The following is a 22,752-nucleotide window of genomic DNA, read 5'->3' on the forward strand; positions in this document are numbered from 1 at the left end:
AGCGACGGCGTTGTCTTCAGTGCTAATGTGCCCCATTTATCTGCCTCTAATCATTGTTTATGTGACATTCCCGCAGGATGAAGCGGCGCAGCCCCTGAATTTATCAGCGCGCCCGAAGACCGCGGAGCCCGTAAAGTCTCCGACATCCCCGACGCAGAACCTCTTCCCGTCCAGTAAGACCAGCCCTGTGAGTCTGTCCAACAAGAGCGGCATCCCCAGCCCCATCAGCGGAGCCCTGGGCAGAGGATCCTCCTTGGGTAAGACTCCTGAAGGGCTCATGGACATGTCACCCCCTTCTGTTACATTCACACACCTGGGTTTTCGCTGCTAATCAATGAGCCTTCTTGTGGTTTTTCTTTCTTGCGTGCAAAAATATGCTGGGTGTTTACGTGCGCAAAAAAACCACCAAGGGGCAAAAATATACAGTGAATAGGCGCTTGTTGGTCCGTGGCATATGCTGCGTACTCACAGACATAAGTATGCCCGTGTGGGCGCCGGCCTCCTTCACAGATGAAGCCCCATGGAATGGCTTTGGAGTTCACGCCCGTAAAATAGTCCATTAAGGTCGGTGTAAATACTGGCGACACGAGCGGCTTCACTGCGGATTCTTGCATGAGATCAATGAGCCTTCTGCCATAATTTCTTGCATACGTGAAAAATGCAAAGTACTGCAAATGCACAAAAAAAAACCAATCCGTGGAGAATTCACACATCTACACAGTGAGGGAAACGGTATACGCCCGTGTGAATGAGCCTTTAGTGGCAGAACCAGCAGTACGTAATGACCGTCACCCAGCATAATGGTCAGGAGTCTGGGAAAGCTGGGTGATCCTGCTGGTCCCGGCAGCAGATGAAAGACGTTTGGCGAGGAGGGTTCAGTGCTACACGGACGTTTACGTGGTATTCACTAGTCGCCGTCCGGCTAACGGTGTACAGGATCCTGTGGGCATCACAACCGAGTCACCAAAAGAGGTGTGAACAGCAGCCTGCAGAGGTGAGGAGCGCCCCCTCACACACGGACCATTTAAGGGGGGCTGCTGCTTGGTTTACGCAGCCTGATCGTCAGACCAAACAGTTGCATCTTTTCGGCAAACAAAATAATCATTGTTGTTGTCAGCGCTTCACGCCATGTCCACGGGGGCCAGGCAGTAGTGGCGACAAAGACAGGTATGAGGGCTCCTCCTTCCCTGTCCCTTGTGAATCAGCCAGATGAGAGCGGGTTTTCAGTGATGCCCAGACTATGCCACCCCTGGGCATCTCATGGTCGACAGCTTCTACCACACAGCTGCCAATCCCTACACATAGCGAGGCGCCGCTAGAGATGGCTGCCCTTGCATCAGTAGCACGGGACGTTCACCCTCCGGCGGCAGCGTCACTGTCTGTCGCCGCGCTCGCGTTTACAAGGGAAGATGCGCTGCGGACGTCAATGATTTATCGGAGCCGCAAGATTCCATGTGATCCCTCCGATGAACAGGCATGCTGGTCAGGTGATCAGCGGCAACTTCACGCTGCTGATGGACCAAGTCAACCATGATTCTCACAAGCATTCCTGTCCCACCGTCGGCCATTGAGTGTGGTCTCTGGACGTGTCATGGCTGCGCGCTTCCGTTTTCCTGTTCGCTGCTCTAATTGTTTCTTTTCTCTTCAACTGATTTCTATGAGAAAAAATGATCAACGAATGGCCTGTAAGCCGGCGGCGCGGTCGCGGGGCGCTGCCCCTGAGACCAGGACCACCATAAAACTGGGGGGTTTAGTGCGGCGGCGTCCTGCTCCATTACCCCATGGGGATATGTCGATGGGCCCATCACTATCGGAGGGGGGCCGTGGTGTGACCTTCAGGTTATTGAGGTCACGGAGAGCGACCATCGCAGCGGGCGATTTATAAGCACACATCATTTTATGCAGAAACACGGCGATAACTAAAGTCTCTATTTCTAATTCCTCTTGCGGCCGTCCGACTGATTCACTTCCCGCTCTGCACCAAAACAGGGCGGCCTCACAGATCGGTGCCGCAGGGTCACGCAGGTGACGGGTCGCTACATTCAGGGATCGAACTGACCTAGTAACTGGAGAAGCTCCCGATGACATCGGCGCACGTCATCATCAGGTCACATGACTGCGCCGCTATACGGTGAATGACAACCTACGTGACACATTGTGACGGAGGGGAACTCTGCTGCTGTGGAAGGAGGCTGTATGATGACGAGGGCCACATTCTGACCCCTGCTGTGTTTCCCCTCCATAGATATCCTCTCCAGTCTTAACTCTCCCGCCCTCTTCGGAGACCAAGACACGGTGATGAAAGCCATACAGGAGGCGCGTAAGATGCGAGAGCAGATCCAGCGGGAGCAGCACCAGCCCCACAGCCTGGACAGCAAGCTGGCGCTCAACAACTGCAGAGGAGACAAGGTAACCCGTGCCGCCTTCGTCCTCCAGGGGGCGCTGTCAGTGTTCCTCCCTTGCTTCCCTAGTGGGGCCAATGTTAGTGAGTGGAGGGGGCACTGAGACCGCCTTCTTCTTGATAACATTCAGATAGAAGACAAGAAGGTGCAGAATAATGTAAGACGTGATGAGCCCCGAGCGTCTCAGGGATCCCCCCTACTGATGGGATATCCATTACTGAGATATATGGCCTGCACCTATATAGAGGGGGGCTCACCAGTGTCTGTCCGGACCGCAGCCGATGCGTCGCCTCGCATCCTCTCAGCTTCGGGCGGCATAAAAGGACCTAAGAGCTCATCAGCTGTAATCTATGTGGAAGCCCCCTCGCCCCTATGCTGAGGTCATAGCACAGCGGTCAACAGGTGACATATAGACAACCTCTGTATTAATTGAGGTTACAACTATCTAACCTCCAGAGACGACATATATGTGATATCAGCCGCTCCTCTTTTAACGCTCCAGTACTGATATAACCGCCAGAGACATCATATATGTGATATTAGCGGATCCTCTTATAACGCTCCGGTACTGATATAACCTCCAGACATCATATATATAAACTCCAGAGACATTATATATGTGATATCAGCCGCTCCTCTAATAACGCTCCAGTTCCGATATAACCTCCAGAGATATAATGCATGTGATATCAGCCGCTCCTCTTATAACGCTCTAGTACTGATATAACCTCCAGAGACATCATATATGTGATATCAGCCGCTCTTCTAATAACGCTTCAGTACTGATATAACCTCCAGACATCATATATGTGATATCAGCCCCTCCTCTTATAACGCTCCAGTACTGATATAACCTCCAGAGACGACATATATGTGATATCAGCCACCCCTCTTATAACACTCCAGTACTGATATAACCTCCAGACATCATATATGTGACTGATATAAGCCGCTCCTTTAATAACGCTTCAGTACTGATATAAACTCCAGAGACATCATATATGTGATATCAGCCGCTCCTCTAATAACGCTCCAGAATTGATATAACTCACAGAGACCTCATATATGTGATATTAGCCCCTCCTCTTATAACACGCCAGTACTGATATAACCCCCAGAGACGACATATAGGTGATATCAGCCGCTCTTCTAATAATGCTCCAGTTCCTATATAACCTCCAGAGATATAATGCATGTAATATCAGCCGCTCCTCTTATAATGCTCCAGTACTGATATAACCTCCAGAGACATCATATATGTGATATCAGCCGCTCTTCTAATAACGCTCCAGTACTGATATAACCCGCAGAGACCTCATATATGTGATATCAGCCGCTCCTCTTATAACGCTCCAGTACTGATATACCTTCCAAAGACATCATATATGTGATATCAGCCGCTCTTCTAATAACCCTTCAGTACTAATATAACCTCCAGAGACATCATATATGTGATATCACCCACCCCTCTTATAACAGTCTAGTACTGATATAACCTCCAGACATCATATATGTGATGTCAGCCGCTGCTCTTATAACGCTCCAGTACTGATATAACCTCCAGAGACATAATGTATGTGATATCAGTCGCTCCTCTTATAACGCTCCAGTACTGATATAACCTCCAGAGACGTCATATATGTGATATTAGCCCCTCCTCCTATAACACTCCAGTACTGATATAACCTCCAGAGACATCATATATTTGATATCAGCCGCTCTTCTTATAACGCTCCAGTACTGATATAACCTCCAGAGACATCATATATATGTGATATCAGCCACTCCTCTTATAACGCTCCAGTAGTGATATAAGCTCCAGAGACATCATATATTTGATATCAGCCCCTCCTCTTATAACGCTGTAGTACTGATATAACCTCCAGAGACATCATATATGTGATATCAGCCAATCCTCCTATAACGCTCCAGTACTGATATAACCTCTAGACCACATATATGCGATATCAGCCACTCCTCCTATAACACTCCAGTACTGATATAACCTCTAGAGACATTATATATGTGATATCAGCCCCTCCTCTTATAACGCTCCAGTACTGATATAACCTCCAGACATCATATATGTGATATCAGCCACTCCTCTTATAACGCTCCAGTACTGATATAACCTCTAAAGACATCATATATGTGATATCAGCCCCTCCTCTTATAACGCTCCAGTAGTGATATAACCTCCAGAGACATCATATATGTGATATCAGCCCCTCCTCTTATAACGCTCCAGTAGTTATATAACCTCCAGAGACATCATATATTTGGTATCAGCCCTTCTCTTATAATGCTCCAGTAGTGATATAACCTCCAGAGACATCATATATTTGATATCAGCCCCTCCTCTTATAACGCTCCAGTACTGATATAACCTCCAGAGACATCATATATGTGATATCAGCCAATCCTCTTATAAATCTCCAGTACTGATATAACCCCCAGAGACATCATATATGTGATATCAGCCCCTCCTCCTATAACGCTGCAGTACTGATATAACCTCCATAGACATCAGATATGTGATATCAGCTGCTCCTCTTATAACGCTCCAGTACTGATATAACCTCCAGAGACATCATATATGTGATATCAGCCCCTCCTCCTATAACGCTGCAGTACTGATATAACCTCCATAGACATCAGATATGTGATATCAGCCGCTCCTCTTATAACGCTCCAGTACTGATATAACCTCCAGAGACATCATATATGTGATATCAACCACTCCAGGACTGATATAAGCAGCAGAATAGTGAGTGTAGCTCTGGAGGATAATGCAGGATGTAGCGTGTCACACAGCTGTTCCTGGTACAGGGTATGTACAATCTGTATTTCGTTGATGTTTCTCCCTCCTGCCATGTCGCCTGCAGTCTCTCCCAGAGGTGGTTACCTGGCAGTATGGCCGTGTAGAGCAGCGCTCGCTGTCGGGTTGGGAGGCTCACATTATGGCGCAGCGGACATGTCTGCTCAGGGGGCATCTTTCTGGTGTGTCTTCTCTAAAGCCCCCTCCACCGTTTGCTATGTTTCAGATGCTGCTAGATGCCATCTCAGGAAGGATTTGCATTAGGAGTGCCCACGCAGTGAGTCTCGTTGATCTCTTCTTCATGTCTCTCATGTGTTTCCGGCTTGTGGAGCTGACGCTCTAAGCTGCCATGTTTGATGCCTGGGTGCTTCCCGCCCACCACAAATTTCATGATGTTCAGTGTGGAAGCCAAACGTTTAGCTTTGCTCATCCGCCGCCGTCTGTCCAGAGTGTTGTATCAAAAACCAAATACCGCGCCAATTCCAGACTCCCTGTGGTTTACATTGATTTATACAGCGCGGAGGCCTGTGGGATCTGCGTCATCGGCAGGAGTCGCCGTACTAAGTAGTCAGTCTGGAGAGCTGTCGCGTTTTCATCATGGCGTCCGTCATTATGGTTGGTACCTACAAAAGTGTTTCAAGGGAAGACAACAGGATGATCGGCGCTGCAGGCTGATTGATGTGTGTGCGACCAATCGGATCCCACAGAAGAGCCGCGGTCGGACAGATGACTGGTAACGCTCCTGCTGGCGATAATGGAAGTCTATCAGATGATGCAGGACATCGCAGCTCAATGTTTATGGCGGCCGCACACTGCTCAGAGTGCCCATTTCACTGCTGCCCACTGCTGAACGTGCCAACAATAGGCAGGCGAGCCACAGAAGTCGACCATGGGAAGAAGGTGCCTGGTCTGATGAATCACATCGTGCATCATGTGGACGGCCGGGAGCGTCACTTACCTGAGAGGGGATGGCACCAGGAGGGGGCAGTGTGATGGGCAATGGTCTGCTGGGTACCCGGGTCCCGCCATCATGTGGACGGCCGGGAGTGTCACTTACCTGGGAGGGGATGGCACCAGGAGGGGGCAGTGTGATGGGCAATGGTCTGCTGGGTACCCGGGTCCCGCCATCATGTGGATGACCGGGAGGTCACTTACCTGGGAGGGGATGGCACCAGGAGGGGGCAGTGTGATGCGCAATGGTCTGCTGGGTACCCGGGTCCCGCCATCATGTGGACGACCGGGAGGTCACTTACCTGGGAGGGAAGGGCACCAGGAGGGGGCAGTGTGATGGGCAATGGTCTGCTGGGTACCCGGGTCCCGCCATCATGTGGGTGGTCGGGAGCGTCACTTACCTGGGAGGGGATGGCACCAGGAGGGGGCAGTGTGATGCGCAATGGTCTGCTGGGTACCCCGGTCCCACCATCATGTGGATGTGTCAAGCGCCCTCTGCAGGATAATACGTTGCATGGCAGGAACAGGGCGGAGAGATGAAGGCGACGACTCCTCCCAGATCTCTGATCCCTGGAGTCCGCAGCCAGCAACATACCGGATCTGCTGAGAGCGCAGGACTCCTCCGACGTCTGCTGGAGTCCGGGCTCCGCGGCTCGGAGATGGCACACAATCTTATGGCTGATCAGTGATGTAGATGTTAATATTTACATTAATTGAAGCTGGGCATCCTGGTGGCACGTGCGTCCAGCGTATATAGGAGCGCAATGTCATTTCCTGGTCATGTAATGGTTAATGTGGCTTCACCGTAGACAATAAGCCTAAAGTTCAGGAACAATCTACCCTCCTGTCCGTGTGAAGGTGAACCGCGAATGACAGATCTAGAAGCATCTACCATCTTCAGAGCCCGCCGGATCTGGTGTTAGGCGGAGGGTGCCGGACACCAACCAGCGGGTGCGGAGAACCAGGCGCTCGCACCGGCGTCCGAAGCCGCACTTCACAGTTAGATGTTAACTCTGCTTTTACTTGAGCTGAGACTTTCTTAGTGAAAACGGCTGCATGTGAAGCACGTCCTGGGGCAGCGCACTGCGTAAGTAAGTGCACCCCACCTGTACGTGGCGGTCAGATATCTGTACCTTCTGGGGGTGATAATATACAGAAACAACTTGATGAAGTGCTCTAGTGGGGGGCATGCTGTCGATGTGAGAGCGCTGGATGTGTGGAGTCGATGTCCCCCCGGGACGTGGGAGCGCTGGATGTGTGGAGTCGTTGTCCCCCCGGGACGTGGGAGCGCTGGATGTGTAGCGTCGATGTCCCCCCGGGACGTGGGAGGTTTTCAAGATTTAACAGAACATTTTGGTCCAGTTTTCTGCAGCCTCCCCATATAACTCATGCACCATCACTGGGGGCGCCAGGTTCTTCTCGCCGCACTGTTTCTTGCACCGCCATACATTTAAGACACTGTGGTGTCCGTCGCTGTGACGCCCGTTCCTCTGTGGTGTCCGTCGCTGTGACGCGCACTCCTCTGTGGTGTCCGTCGCTGTGACCCGCACTCCTCTGTGGTGTCCGTCGCTGTGACGCGCACTCCTCTGTGGTGTCCGTCGCTGTGACGCGCTCTCCTCTGTGGTGTCCGTCGCTGTGACGCGCACTCCTCTGTGGTGTCCGTCGCTGTGACGCGCACTCCTCTGTGGTGTCCGTCGCTGTGACGCGCACTCCTCTGTGGTGTCCGTCGCTGTGACCCGCACTCCTCTGTGGTGTCCGTCGCTGTGACGCGCACTCCTCTGTGGTGTCCGTCGCTGTGACGCGCACTCCTCTGTGGTGTCCGTCGCTGTGACGCGCACTCCTCTGTGGTGTCCGTCGCTGTGACGCGCACTCCTCTGTGGTGTCCGTCACTGTGACGCGCACTCCTCTGTGGTGTCCGTCGCTGTGACGCGCTCTCCTCTGTGGTGTCCGTCGCTGTGACGCGCTCTCCTCTGTGGTGTCCGTCGCTGTGACGCGCACTTCTCTGTAGTGTCCGTCGCTGTGACGCGCTCTCCTCTGTGGTGTCCGTCGCTGTGACGCGCACTTCTCTGTGGTGTCTGTCGCTGTGACGCGCACTCCTCTGTGGTGTCCGTCGCTGTGACGCGCACTCCTCTGTGGTGTCCGTCGCTGTGACGCGCACTCCTCTGTGGTGTCCGTCGCTGTGACGCGCACTCCTCTGTGGTGTCCGTCGCTGTGACGCGCACTCCTCTGTGGTGTCCGTCGCTGTGACGCGCTCTCCTCTGTGGTGTCCGTCGCTGTGGCGCGCACTCCTCTGTGGTGTCCGTCGCTGTGACGCGCACTCCTCTGTGGTGTCCGTCGCTGTGACGCGCTCTCCTCTGTGGTGTCCGTCGCTGTGACCCGCACTCCTCTGTGGTGTCCGTCGCTGTGACGCGCACTCCTCTGTGGTGTCCGTCGCTGTGACGCGCACTCCTCTGTGGTGTCCGTCGCTGTGACGCGCACTCCTCTGTGGTGTCCGTCGCTGTGACGCGCACTCCTCTGTGGTGTCCGTCGCTGTGACGCGCACTTCTCTGTAGTGTCCGTCGCTGTGACGCGCTCTCCTCTGTGGTGTCCGTCGCTGTGACGCGCACTTCTCTGTGGTGTCTGTCGCTGTGACGCGCACTCCTCTGTGGTGTCCGTCGCTGTGACGCGCACTCCTCTGTGGTGTCCGTCGCTGTGACGCGCACTCTTCTGTGGTGTCCGTCGCTGTGACGCGCACTCCTCTGTGGTGTCCGTCGCTGTGACGCGCACTCCTCTGTGGTGTCCGTCGCTGTGACGCGCTCTCCTCTGTGGTGTCCGTCGCTGTGACGCGCTCTCCTCTGTGGTGTCCGTCGCTGTGACGCGCACTCCTCTGTGGTGTCCGTCGCTGTGACGCGCTCTCCTCTGTGGTGTCCCTCGCTGTGACGCGCATCCCTCTGTGGTGTCCGGTTCACAAGGTTCCTGTTTGTTTGCGTTGTATTCGGAGTATAAAGTAACGTAGCGGACTGCGCAGTTCTGTACTTTGAATGAAACACAAACGAGAACCTTGTGAGACGGACACCAAGGAGGAGCCCCTTCCTAGGAAACTCTCGCTCTGTAATTCTTCCGCACTTTTCTCATTAAAATCCGATTTTTCCGTAATCTTGATCAGCGATCGTCGGTAACTGGAAAGTGCGGAGAGAGCTGCAGCGCTCATTTCTACAGCATGTTCTGCGCACCGCCGCTCACCGAGGCTCATGGGCTTTATACAAAGTGCTGTGAGCAGAAATCAGAAGGAAGACGATAGCAAATTCTAAGTCACCTCGCAATCTGCTCCTCAAGAGATATATTAGGGGATCGCCTTCTGAGCGGGTGCGTGGCTGGGAGAGAAGCGGCGCCATCACACATGGCACCTGTGCTGCTGCGTAATAGATTTGTGCACAGCGATTGCAATGCATTTCTAAAATACAGCAGCTCAAAGGAAGAGCTTCAATGCCATAGACCAGTGGTGGCGAACCCATAGAGCGTGGGGAGGAGGCATCCGGTAGCACACTAATGTCACAGTGTGCACCCGGGATCAGCGCTGCTAGCAGCGCCGAGCAGAGGAGCGGCTGCGGTTCCATGAGGAGAAGGGGGTAAGTATATGCGTCTAAGGGGGGTGCTATTACTACTGGGGGCCACTGTGGGATGTCACTGTTACTACTGGGGCCACTGTGGGGTGAACTTTAATACTGAGAGCTACTGTGGAGGACACTATTACTACTGGGGGCCACTGTGGGATGTCACTGTTACTACTGGGGCCACTGTGGGATGTCACTGTTACTACTGGGGCCACTGTTGGATGTCACTGTTACTACTGGGGCCACTGTTGGATGTCACTGTTACTACTGGGGACACTGTTGGATGTCACTATTACTATGGGGACACTGTGGGGTCAACTTTAATACTGAGAGCTACTGTGTGGGTCACTATTACAAATGACGCCATTGTGGGGTCACTATTACTACTAGGAGCTACAGTGGGGGTAATTATTATTATGGAGGGCTACTGTGGGGGTCATTATTTTTACTGAAGCCACTGTGGCAGTCACTATTACTACTGAGGCCACAGTGGGATGTCACTATTACTACTGGGGGCCACTCTGAGATGTCACTATTACTACTAGGGGCGGCTGTGGAATGTCACTATTACTACTGGGGTCGCTGTGGGATGTCACCATTACTACTGGGGGCCGCTGTGGGATGTCACTATTATACTGGGGGCCGCTGTGGGATGTCACTATTATACTGGGGGGCCTCTGTGGGATATCACTATTACTACTGAAGCCACTGTGGCATGTCACTATTACTACTGAGGCCACTGTGGGATGTCACTATTACTACTGAGGCCACTGTGGGGTCACTATTACTACTGAGGCCACTGTGGGATGTCACTATTACTACTGGGGCCATGGTGGGAAGTAACTATTACTACTGGGGGTCACTGTGAGATGTCACTATTACCACTGGGGCTACTATGGGGTGTCACTATTAGCACTGGGGCCACGGTGGGATGTAACTATTACTACTGGGGCTGCTCTGTGGGATGTCACTATTACTACTGAGGCCACTGTGGGGGTCACTATTACTACTGAGGCCACTGTGGGATGTCACTATTACTACTGAGGCCACTGTGGGATGTCACTATTACTACGGAGGCCACTGTGGGGTGTCACCATTACTACTGGGGGCCACTGTGGGATGTCACTATTACTACTGAAGCCACTGTGGGATGTCACTATTACTACTGAGGCCACTGTGGGATGTCACTATTACTACTGAGGCCACTGTGGGATGTCACTATTATACTGGGGCCACTGTGGGATGTCACTATTATACTGGGGGCCGCTGTGGGATATGACATACTACTAAAGCCACTGTGGCATGTCACTATTACTACTGAGGCCACTGTGGGATGTCACTATTACTACTGAGGCCACTGTGGGGTGTCGCTATTACTACTGAGGCCACTGTGGGGTGTCGCTATTACTACTGAGGCCACTGTGGGATGTCACTATTACTACTGAGGCCACTGTGGGGTGTCACTATTACTACTGAGGCCACTGTGGGATGTCACTATTACTACTGAGGCCACTGTGGGGTTTCACTATTACTACTGAAGCCACTATGGGATGTCACTATTACTACTGAGGCCACTGTGGGTTGTCACTATTACTACTGAGTCCACTGTGGGGTGTCACTATTCCTACTGGGGCCACTGTGGGATGTCACTATTACTACTGAGGCCACTGTGGGGTGTCACTATTGCTACTGGGGCCACTGTGGGATGTCACTATTACTACTGAGGCCACTGTGGGGTGTCACTATTACTACTGGGGCCACTGTGGGATGTCACTATTACTACTGGGGGCCACTGTGGGATGTCACTATTACTACTAGGGGTCACTGTGGGATGTCACTATTACTACTAGGGGCCACTGTGGGATGTCACTATTATACTGGGGGCCGCTGTGGGATGTCACTATTACTACTGGAGGCCACTGTGGGATGTCACTATTATACTGAGGGCCGCTGTGGGATGTCAGTATTACTACTGGGGGCCACTGTGGGATGTCACTATTACTACTGGGGCCACTGTGGGATGTCACTATTACTACTGAGGCCACTGTGGGATGTCACTATTACTACTAGGGGCCACTGTGGGATGTCACTATTACTACTGGAGGCCACTGTGGGATGTCACTATTACTACTGAGGCCACTGTGGGATGTCACTATTACTACTGGAGGCCACTGTGGGATGTCAGTATTACTACTGGGGGCCACTGTGGGATGTCACTATTACTACTGGGGCCACTGTGGGATGTCACTATTACTACTGAGACCACTGTGGGGTGTCACTATTATTACTGGGGTTACTGTGGGATGTCACTATTACTACTGGGGCCACGGTGGGATGTCACTATTATACTGGGGGCCGCTGTGGGATGTCACAACTATGCTGGGGCTTCTGTGGGATGTCACTGTTACTACGCGGTCGCTGTCGGATGTCACTATTACTACTAGGCCGTTGTGAAATGTCACTATTACCACTGGGGCCGCTGTGGGATGTCACTATTATACTGGGGGCCGCTGTGGGATGTCACTATTGTACTGGGGGCCGCTGTGGGATGTCACTATTATACTGGGGCCACTGTGAGATGTCACTATTATACTGGGGCCGCTGTGGGATGTCACTATTATACTGGGGGCCGCTGTGGGATGTCACTATTATACTGGGGGGCCGCTGTGGGATGTCACTATTATACTGGGGGCCGCTGTGGGATGTCACTATTATACTGGGGCCGCTGTGGGATGTCACTATTATACTGTGGCCGCTGTGGGATGTCACTATTGTACTGGGGGCCGCTGTGGGATGTCACTCTTATACTGGGGGCCGCTGTGGGATGTCACTATTATACTGGGGGATGTCACTATTATACTGGGGCCGCTGTGGGATATCACTATTACTACTGGGGTCCGCTGTGGGATGTCATCTTTACACTGAGGGCCGCTGTGGGATGTCACTATTACACTGGGGGCCGCTGTGGGATGTCACTATTATACTGGGGGCTGCTGTGGGATGTCACTATTATACTGGGAGCCGCTGTGGGATGTCACTATTGTACTGGGGGCCGCTGTGGGATGTCACTATTACTACTGGGACCCTGTGGCATGTCACTATTACTGCTAAGCCATTGTATGATGTCGCTATTACTATTGGCGCCACTTTGAAATGTCACTCTTACCACTGGGGCAGCTATGGGGGGTCACTGTTACAGCTGGGCTCGCTGTTGGGGGGTCATTGTTATCGATGGGGGGGGTCACTGTTACTGTTGTGGCCGCTGTGGGATGACACTATTACCACTGGGGCCGCTTTGGGATGTCACTGTTACCACTGGGGGCCGCTGTGGGATGTCACTATTATACTGGGGGCCGCTGTGGGATGTCATCTTTACACTGGGGGCCGCTGTGGGATATCACTATTACACTGGGGGCCGCTGTGGGATGTCACTATTATACTGGGGGCCGCTGTGGGATGTCACTATTATACTGGGGGCCGCTGTGGGATGTCACTATTATACTGGGAGCCGCTGTGGGATGTCACTATTGTACTGGGGGCCGCTGTGGGATGTCACTATTACTACTGGGACCCTGTGGCATGTCACTATTACTGCTAAGCCATTGTATGATGTCGCTATTACTATTGGCGCCACTTTGAAATGTCACTCTTACCACTGGGGCAGCTATGGGGGGTCACTGTTACAGCTGGGCTCGCTGTTGGGGGGTCATTGTTATCGATGGGGGGGGTCACTGTTACTGTTGTGGCCGCTGTGGGATGACACTATTACCACTGGGGCCGCTTTGGGATGTCACTGTTACCACTGGGTGGTCACTGTTACCTCTGGGCTCGCTGTGGGGGGGTCTCTGTTACCTCTGGGCTCGCTGTGGGGGGGTCTCTGTTAGTGTTGTGGCCGCTGTGGGATGTCACTGTTACTACTGGGGCCACTGTGGGATGTCACTGTTACTGCTGGGGCCACTGTGCGGGGTCATTCTTACCGCTGGGGGGTGTTTACACGTGGCAGAAATGCTGCAGAATGTCCCCAGCGGAAATGTCCGTGGCAAATTCTGCATTATTTCCGCATCCAGAAAGCAGTCACAATCTGCACCCCGTCTATTTTGTAAGGACGGAGGTAAAATCATACGTGGTGATAAGCCCCGCCCCCTGACGTGTTGGCACTTTGCGATAAATAAGTGGGTTTTAGGTTGCAGTTTGGGCACTCGGTCTCTAAAAGGTTCCCCATCACTGCCATAGACTGTATACACGTCCTGATGTAGCAGAGCTGACCTTGCGACCTGTGATGAGCTGAGTTAAAGAAGCACAGAATGCTCTGCTGCATCCAAGGCAATATGTGATATGCAATGCTCTGCAGATAAGAGGCAGAAGGTGTCAGAGCGGCTGTGGTGCATGTGCCCCCTGCTGGCTGCTGCCTGTGATGTCCCAGGCACTCTCATTATTACTGGATGCTGTATTATTAGCGCTGCTATCGCCCCCAGGATGTGATGCTCTGCAGGGACCCCTGGAATACATCCCGTTCCACTGTTTAGCCACAACCCTCTGGCGAATCCCTTTAAATCTGTCATGCATGTTGTAGTATTGGATGAAAAGTGGCGCAAGTCATTAGTGTTGGCTTGTTAACATGCAATATACCAATTTTCTGCCACTTTTCACAGCTGAGGGTTTGGAACAATTGTGTCCAGTCTATAGACAATCCTCTGAGCTGTAACTCCAGGCTGATACATTGTAACGAACCATCAGGGCAGGACAGAGATTTGTGCCTTTGATGCGTTTACCTCACAGAGGATTGTCTATGCTGATACATTGTAACAAACCTTCAGTGTGAGGTCTGTACTCCTGTTTAGCCAATGGATATTTCCATTCACTGACAGCAAGCTGAAATTCTTAAACAGATGGTGATGAAAAGAATCACAACAGAACTCTGTGTTATAACGTAATACAAAGGCATTTCCTTCCATCCGTTGCATCTTCTAGTGCTAATGGCGCGGAGGCTGTGACACCGCGGTGACCGGACGCAATGCGCCAGGTACATTGCTCGAAGCGCGGAGGAGGCGATCCGGATCTTTATGCCAATTGCATTCTGTTTCTGGAATCCCATTTTCCATCTGGCAGATCTTCCGAGCTTTGCGAATAAGAACAAGATCTTGGATGACATTGTAACCCGCCAGATATTGCGCACTCCAGGGGGAACGTGCTGCAACGCCTGGGCATAGCACAGCTGATACTATGGAGGTCTGACGTAATGCTCCAGCCGCGCCGGATACAGCGCCACTAAGTGTAACATGCCAGAATTCGTGGCAGCTCCTCAGCGATTCTGTTCGGCGACCCTGCGTACCTCCTATAACTCTATTGCGAATGACCGTGGTGGCCTGCAGGCGGTCGTGTGCAGTAGGTTGTTCTTTTTCTTTGCTTGTTGCCAAGTGATGACGCGAGTTCCCGCAGTCCATACGCAATTCAACTCAATGGAGGCCAACCGTGGCAAAATAGAGCGTGCTGCGATTTTTCTTCCGCTTATAGAGTGTAAAGGAAAAATCAAAACTGCATGCCTTCCAATGGCGCGTCTAGCTGGCGATCGGGGATTCAAGAACTCGCCCCCCCAGAGAGGCCAGCGAGCGTTCCTCTGCGCTGCGTGGATCCATTATTGTGGGGCTCAGCGGCTGAAGCACATTGTGTCCCACGGCTCGTACAGGGGGGCTCGCAGCCATCGCGCACTCGGAAGGGATATTAAATATTGATTTATCTGGCAGGCAGGGCGATGCCGTCCGCCATCTATCAGAGCCGCTCTGCACTACAATGGCTGCGTTGGGCGCAGTGATGATTTAATCACAATATGCCGAGTCGTCACTTCGCGGGGCGGAAAACGCAGCAATTTCTTTGACAATCACTTTGGTCTTCTCTGTTCTGCACGGCGTCTGCTTAAGATCTGCTGAATTCCTGACATTCAAGCCGCTCGCCGTTGCTGTGTGCGAGTTATTATGGTCTCCAGCTCTGGCTGCGGCGGCGCGGCCAAGAGAAGCTTTGGAGATCTGCAGAAACTGCCACAAAGTTCATCCTGTAACAACCAGAAAGTGATTATTGTTCCTGCCGAGACGAGTGTAATGGAGCCGCGTGTCACTCCCCGGTATCTCATGTCGGCGCATACGTGGGATTCCTGCACTCCAGTGAGGAGAAACACCAGAAATAACCCAGCGGCCAAACACCGGCGCCGAGAACAGCGGCCAAACACCGGCGCCGAGAACAGCGGCCAAACACCGGCGCCGAGAACAGCGGCCAAACACCCGCGCCGAGAACAGCGGCCAAACACCGGCGCCGAGAACGGCGGCCAAACACCGGCGCCGAGAACAGCGGCCGAACAGCGGCCAAACACCGGCGCCGAGAACAGCGGCCAAACACCGGCGCCGAGAACAGCGGCCAAACACCGGCGCCGAGAACAGCGGCCAAACACCGGCGCCGAGAACAGCGGCCAAACACCCGCGGCGAGAACGACGGCCAAACACCGGCGCCGAGAACAGCGGCTAAACACCGGCGCCGAGAACAGCGGCCAAACACCGGCGGCGAGAACGGCGGCCAAACACCGGCGGCGAGAACGGCGGCCAAACACCGGCGCCGAGAACGGCGGCCAAACACCCGCGGCGAGAACGGCGGCCAAACACCAGCGCCGAGAACGGCGGCCAAACACCCGCGCCGAGAACAGCGGCCAAACACCCACGCCGAGAACGACGGCCAAACACCGGCGCCGAGAACAGCGGCCAAACACCGGCGCCGAGAACAGCGGCCAAACACCGGCGCCGAGAACAGCGGCCAAACACCGGCGGCGAGAACGGCGGCCAAACACCGGCGCCGAGAACAGCGGCCAAACACCGGCGCCGAGAACGGCGGCCAAACACCGGCGCCGAGAACGGCGGCCAAACACCGGCGCCGAGAACGGCGGCCAAACACCGGCGCCGAGAACGGCGGCCAAACACCGGCGCCGAGAACGGCGGCCAAACACCGGCGCCGAGAACGGCGGCCAAACACCGGCGGCGAGAACGGCGGCCAAACACCGGCGGCGAGAACGGCGGCCAAACACCGGCGGCGAGAACGGCGGCCAAACGCCCGCGGCGAAAACGGCGGCCAAACGCCCGCGGCGAAAACAGTGGCCAAACGCCCGCGGCGAGAATAGCGGCCAAACAGCCGCGCCGAGAACAGCGGCCAAACCAAGGCATCTACCCCACGTCGTGGGGAATCCACAACCGGCGGTAACGCAACTCACTGGACGAGCTGCAGAGCATCTTGGTTTAAAATCCCTGATTCTGGTTTCCTTTGTGAAATGACGCTCTTCTGACGCCGGCAATAAATCGGCACAGCAGGATCTGCGCCCCAATGTGGTCTCCGGTACAAATAAATAGCACTTATCGCGCTAACGGGGGTCACCTATGATTCGGACACCCCTGAAGACCCCCTGTGGATTCCAGTGGAGATTTCCTCCTGGACTCCCCAGTGGTAAGAGTGCATGGCCCAAGCGGCTGGATCCCCGCAATTAAGAACCCGATGCAATGTAATACCTAGTTCTGCCACAAGGGTGCCAACCACAAGTAGCCACCACTACAGCGCTCATAGTAGGTTGTCCCTCGAGTGTCCAGCATGGCACAATATGTACAAGCCGCCATTTGTTTCTGCTGAGTGAAATAAGTAATGAAGAGGGGTGCGAAGGCGCCGGAAGCTTTAAGGTGGAATGACTGAATTAGTAGATGATCACGTGACCTCAGACATTGTCAGCCGCTCAGCGTGTTCTCACTGCTCTGCCATACAGAAATTAAAAGGAAAAATGGCTTTCACTAGGAGACGGCCGGCACACAATGCCTCCTTTCTGCCGCCTCCGGTCTGGAGATAATGGACGGTATTGACAACACTGTCCCTTTCTTGGAGACCATTTGTTTGCTTTGTTTGGGGGGTCGTAGGAGGTTTAGTGGACAGAAACTTTTAAAAGTTCTTGAGAGTTCCCTTTGTAACGGGACTTCACAGGATACATGAAGGGAAGAGGCTGGAAGTTCTGAAAAGTGTTTCATTGCTTTGTGGCATTGGCCAGCCGTGTAGATAAAGGGTCGTGGGGCGGGGGATCATAGCTGCGGACGCCACAGAATCATCCAGTCTGTCATAGAGAGAAGGCTAAAGTTGTAACATACAGAAAAAGATTACCGCCTATCCATCACTAAAGAGCAGCGGTGACATCACTGAGAATGCCGCCTGGCAGCGGTGACATCACTGAAAGTACAAGCTATCCATCACTAGAGAGCAACGGTGATATCACTGAGAATACTGCCTATCTATCACTAGAGAGCAGCGGTGACATCACTGAGAATGCTGCCTATCCACTAGAGAGCAGCAGTGACATCACTGAGAATGCTGCCTATCCATCAGCAGAGAGCAGCGGTGACATCACTGAGAATGCCGCCTATCAATCACTAGAGAGCAGCGGTGACATCAGTGAGAATGTCGCCTATTCATCACTAGAGAGTAGCGGTGACATCACTGAGAATGCCGCCTATATATCACTAGAGAGCAGCGGTGACATCACTGAGAATGCTGCCTATCCATCACTAGAGAGCAGTGGTGACATCACTGAGAATGCCGCCTATCCATTACTATAGAGCAGCAGTGACATCACTGAGAATGCCACCTATCCATCACTAGAAAGCAGCGGTGATATCACTGAGAATATTGCCTATACATCACTGGAGAGCAGCGATTAAATCACTGAGAATGACGCCTATCCTTTACTAAAGAGCAGCGGTGATATCACTGAGAATGCTGCCTAGCCATCACTAGAGAGCAGCGGTGACATTTCTGAGAATGCTGCCTATCCATCACTAGAGAGCAGTGGTGACATTACTAAGAATGCTGCCTATCCATCAGCAGAGAGCAGCGGTGATATCACTGAGAATACTGCCTATCCATCACTAGAGAGCAGCGGTGACATCACTGAGAATGCTGCCTATACATCACTAGAGAGCAGCGGCGACATCACAGAGAATGCTGCCTATCCATCAGCAGAGAGCAGCGGTGACATCAGTGAGAATGTCGCCTATTCATCACTAGAGAGTAGCGGTGACATCACTGAGAATGCCGCCTACATATCACTAGAGAGCAGCGGTGACATCACTGAGAATGCCACCTATCCATCACTAGAAAGCAGCGGTGATATCACTGGGAATATTGCCTATACATCACTGGAGAGCAGTGGTGACATCACTGAGAATGACACCTATCCATCACTAGAGAGCAGTGGTGACATCACTGAGAATGCCGCCTATCCATTACTATAGAGCAGCAGTGACATCACTGAGAATGCTGCCTAGCCATCACTAGAGAGCAGCGGTGACATCACAGAGAATGCTGCCTATCCATCACTAGAGAGCAGCGGTGACATCACTGAGAATGCCGCCTATCCATCACTAGGGAGCAGCGGTGACATCACTGAGAATGTTGCCTATCCTTTACTAGAGAGCAGCCGTGATATCACTGAGAATGCTGCCTAGCCATCGTTAGAGAGCAGCGGTTACATCACAGAGAATACTGCCTATCCATCACTAGGGAGCAGCGGTGATATCACTGAGAATGTTGCCTATCCTTTACTAGAGAGCAGCCGTGATATCACTGAGAATGCTGCCTAGCCATCGTTAGAGAGCAGCGGTGACATCACTGAGAATGTTGCCTATCCTTTACTAGAGAGCAGCGGTGATATCACTGAGAATTCCGCCTATCCATTACTAAAGAGCAGCGGTGACATCACTGAGAATGCTGCCTATCCTTTATTAGAGAGCAGCGGTGACATCACAGAGAATACTGCCTATCCTTTACTAGAGAGCAGCAGTGACATCACTGAGAATTCCGCCTATCCATTACTAAAGAGCAGCGGTGACATCACTGAGAATGCTGCCTATCCTTTACTAGAGAGCAGCGGTGGCATCACTGAGAATGCCGCCTATCCTTTACTAGAGAGCAGCGGTGACATCACAGAGAATACTGCCTATCCTTTACTAGAGAGCAGCGGTGGCATCACTGAGAATGCCGCCTATCCTTTACTAGAGAGCAGCAGTGACATCACTGAGAATTCCGCCTATCCATTACTAAAGAGCAGCGGTGACATCACTGAGAATGCCGCCTATCTTTTACTAGAGAGCAGCGGTGACATCACAGAGAATGCCGCCTATCCTTTACTAGAGAGCAGCGGTGACATCACTGAGAATACCGCCTATCCTTTACTAGAGAGCAGCGGTGACATCACTGAGAATACCGCCTATCCATCGCTAGAGAGCAGCGGTGACATCACAGAGAATACTGCCTATTCTTTACTAGAGAGCAGCGGTGACATCTCAGAGAATGCCGCCTATCCTTTACTAGAGAGCAGCGGTGACATCACAGAGAATACTGCTTATCCTTTACTAGAGAGCAGCGGTGACATCACAGAGAATGCCACCTATCCTTTACTAGAGAGCAGCGGTGACATCACTGAGAATGCCGCCTATCTTTTACTAGAGAGCAGCTGTGACATCACTGAGAATACCGCCTATCCATCGCTAGAGAGCAGCGGTGACATCACAGAGAATACTGCCTATTCTTTACTAGAGAGCAGCGGTGACATCACAGAGAATGCCGCCTATCCTTTACTAGAGAGCAGCGGTGACATCACAGAGAATGCCGCCTATCCATTACTAAAGAGCAGCGGTGACATCACTGAGAATGCCGCCTGTCCTTTACTAGAGAGCAGCGGTGACATCACAGAGAATGCCGCCTATCCTTTACTAGAGAGCAGCGGTGACATCACTGAGAATACCGCCTATCCTTTACTAGAGAGCAGCGGTGACATCACTGAGAATACCGCCTATCCATCGCTAGAGAGCAGCGGTGACATCACAGAGAATACTGCCTATTCTTTACTAGAGAGCAGCGGTGACATCTCAGAGAATGCCGCCTATCCTTTACTAGAGAGCAGCGGTGACATCACTGAGAATGCTGCTTAGCCATCATTAGAGAGCAGCGGTTACATCACAGAGAATACTGCCTATCCATCACTAGGGAGCAGCGGTGACATCACTGAGAATGCTGCCTAGCCATCATTAGAGAGCAGCGGTGACATCACTGAGAATTCCGCCTATCCATTACTATAGAGCAGCGGTGACATCACTGAGAATGCCGCCTATCCTTTACTAGAGAGCAGCGGTGACATCACAGAGAATACTGCCTATCCTTTACTAGAGAGCAGCCGTGATATCACTGAGAATGCCGCCTAGCCATCATTAGAGAGCAGCGGTGACATCACAGAGAATACTGCCTATCCATCACTACAGAGCAGCCGTGACATCACTGAGAATGCCGCCTATCCATTACTAAAGAGCAGCGGTGACATCACTGAGAATGCCGCCTATCCTTTACTAGAGAGCAGCAGTGACATCACTGAGAATTCCGCCTATCCTTTACTAGAGAGCAGCGGTGACATCACAGAGAATACCGCCTATCCATCGCTAGAGAGCAGCGGTGACATCACGGAGAATACTGCCTGTCCTTTACTAGAGAGCAGCGGTGACATCACAGAGAATGCCGCCTATCCTTTACTAGAGAGCAGCGGTGACATCACTGAGAATACTGCCTATCCTTTACGAGAGAGCAGCGGTGACATCACTGAGAATTCCGCCTATCCATTACTAAAGAGCAGCGGTGACATCACAGAGAATGCCGCCTATCCTTTACTAGAGAGCAGCAGTGACATCACTTAGAATGCTGCCTATCCTTTACTAGAGAGCAGCAGTGACATCACTGAGAATGCCGCCTATCCTTTACTAGAGAGCAGCGGTGACATCACTGAGAATGCCGCCTATCCTTTACTAGAGAGCAGCGGTGACATCACTGAGAATGCCGCCTATCCTTTACTAGAGAGCAGCGGTGACATCACTGAGAATACTGCCTATCCTTTACTAGAGAGCAGCGGTGACATCACTGAGAATGCCGCCTATCCATCACTAGAGAGCAGCGGTGGTTGTTGGTACATGGATTGCATTAATCTGGGTAATGTACAGTGCAGATGACACACAGTTACGAGGCCGCTGCTCTTCTACCCCTGTTGAGCGCCACTGATTTATTATGGTGTTACCCAGTCGGCAGCTCGGGGCTCCTGAATGAGTAGCTGTTAGACTTTCTGGAGCGCTGCCCTCCCATTTGACGGAGTGTAATGGATGCCGCTCGCCGGCCGCCCGCACGTCTGAAACCAACTAGATTTGTTTGCAAAAGTAAAAAAATAAAATAAAAAAAGGCGAAGGTTCCAAGTGTGGCGCGCTCGGCGAGGGGAAGCATACTGAAGCAATTTGGGACATGGCAGCGAGCGATCAGCCTGGGTAAGCCGCCAGCGGGGAGGGGTGCCCCGCGCATTATTAAACCTCATATTGTTTTACATGAGAGCGAGGCAATCAGTCACCGCCGCTTCTGGCAGCAGCACACGGCGTTCAGAGGAAAACAATCCGTCTTTCTTCCTCCGCCGCTGCAGCGTATAGGAAAGTTTAGAATATGGAGGTCTCACAACCTCACCTTTATTATCGGGGAGGGGGAGGGGCACGCAAAACATCACCGTTACTAATGGAAAAAGTGCTGACATTGTTAATAGACGTGTTGTCATCAAGATCTCTGCTTGAAATCACTGAATGGAAGAGCAGCTACTTCCTCAGGACGGCTCTTCAGCCTGCGGCTAGAAACAAGTGTTTCCATTCACTGACAGTAAGGAGAGGTCTGGAAATGCTGAGGATTTCAAAGAGCCAATGAGTGGAAGCTGATGGGCTTGGTACAATGTGTCAGTGAGACTCCTCCCCCTGATTGGATGAGCCATGGAACGGCTGCTTTGTTTCCGCTTCCTTTCACGTTCCTTCTGTTAATTTACAGCATGACCTGCTGCTCGTGAAACGCGCGTGCGCCCGCCCGCCGGCCGATCCTGCTCAGATTTACTCTGCGGCGGCTTATTGTC

The 22,752-nt window shown here is 52.4% G+C and overlaps 1 protein-coding gene across 7 annotated transcripts in view; it reads left to right on the forward strand.

Moving 5' to 3' along the window:
• SOX6 (SRY-box transcription factor 6) overlaps positions 1 to 22,752 on the forward strand; it is a 461,372-nt gene that overhangs the window by 420,018 nt on the left and 18,602 nt on the right. For 4 of the 7 annotated variants that reach the window (XM_066583692.1, XM_066583695.1, XM_066583694.1 and 1 more), the window contains exons 12-14: positions 77 to 257; positions 2,246 to 2,409; positions 5,447 to 5,497. In XM_066583692.1, coding sequence (XP_066439789.1) covers positions 77 to 257; positions 2,246 to 2,409; positions 5,447 to 5,497 — 396 coding nt within the window. The remainder of the gene's footprint in view (positions 1 to 76; positions 258 to 2,245; positions 2,410 to 5,446; positions 5,498 to 22,752) is intronic. The other 3 variants (XM_066583696.1, XM_066583697.1, XM_066583698.1) reach the window with 1 other exon arrangement.

This window comes from Eleutherodactylus coqui, chromosome 11 (assembly GCF_035609145.1).
Source record: "Eleutherodactylus coqui strain aEleCoq1 chromosome 11, aEleCoq1.hap1, whole genome shotgun sequence".
In the NCBI taxonomy this organism is placed as follows: domain Eukaryota; kingdom Metazoa; phylum Chordata; class Amphibia; order Anura; family Eleutherodactylidae; genus Eleutherodactylus; species Eleutherodactylus coqui.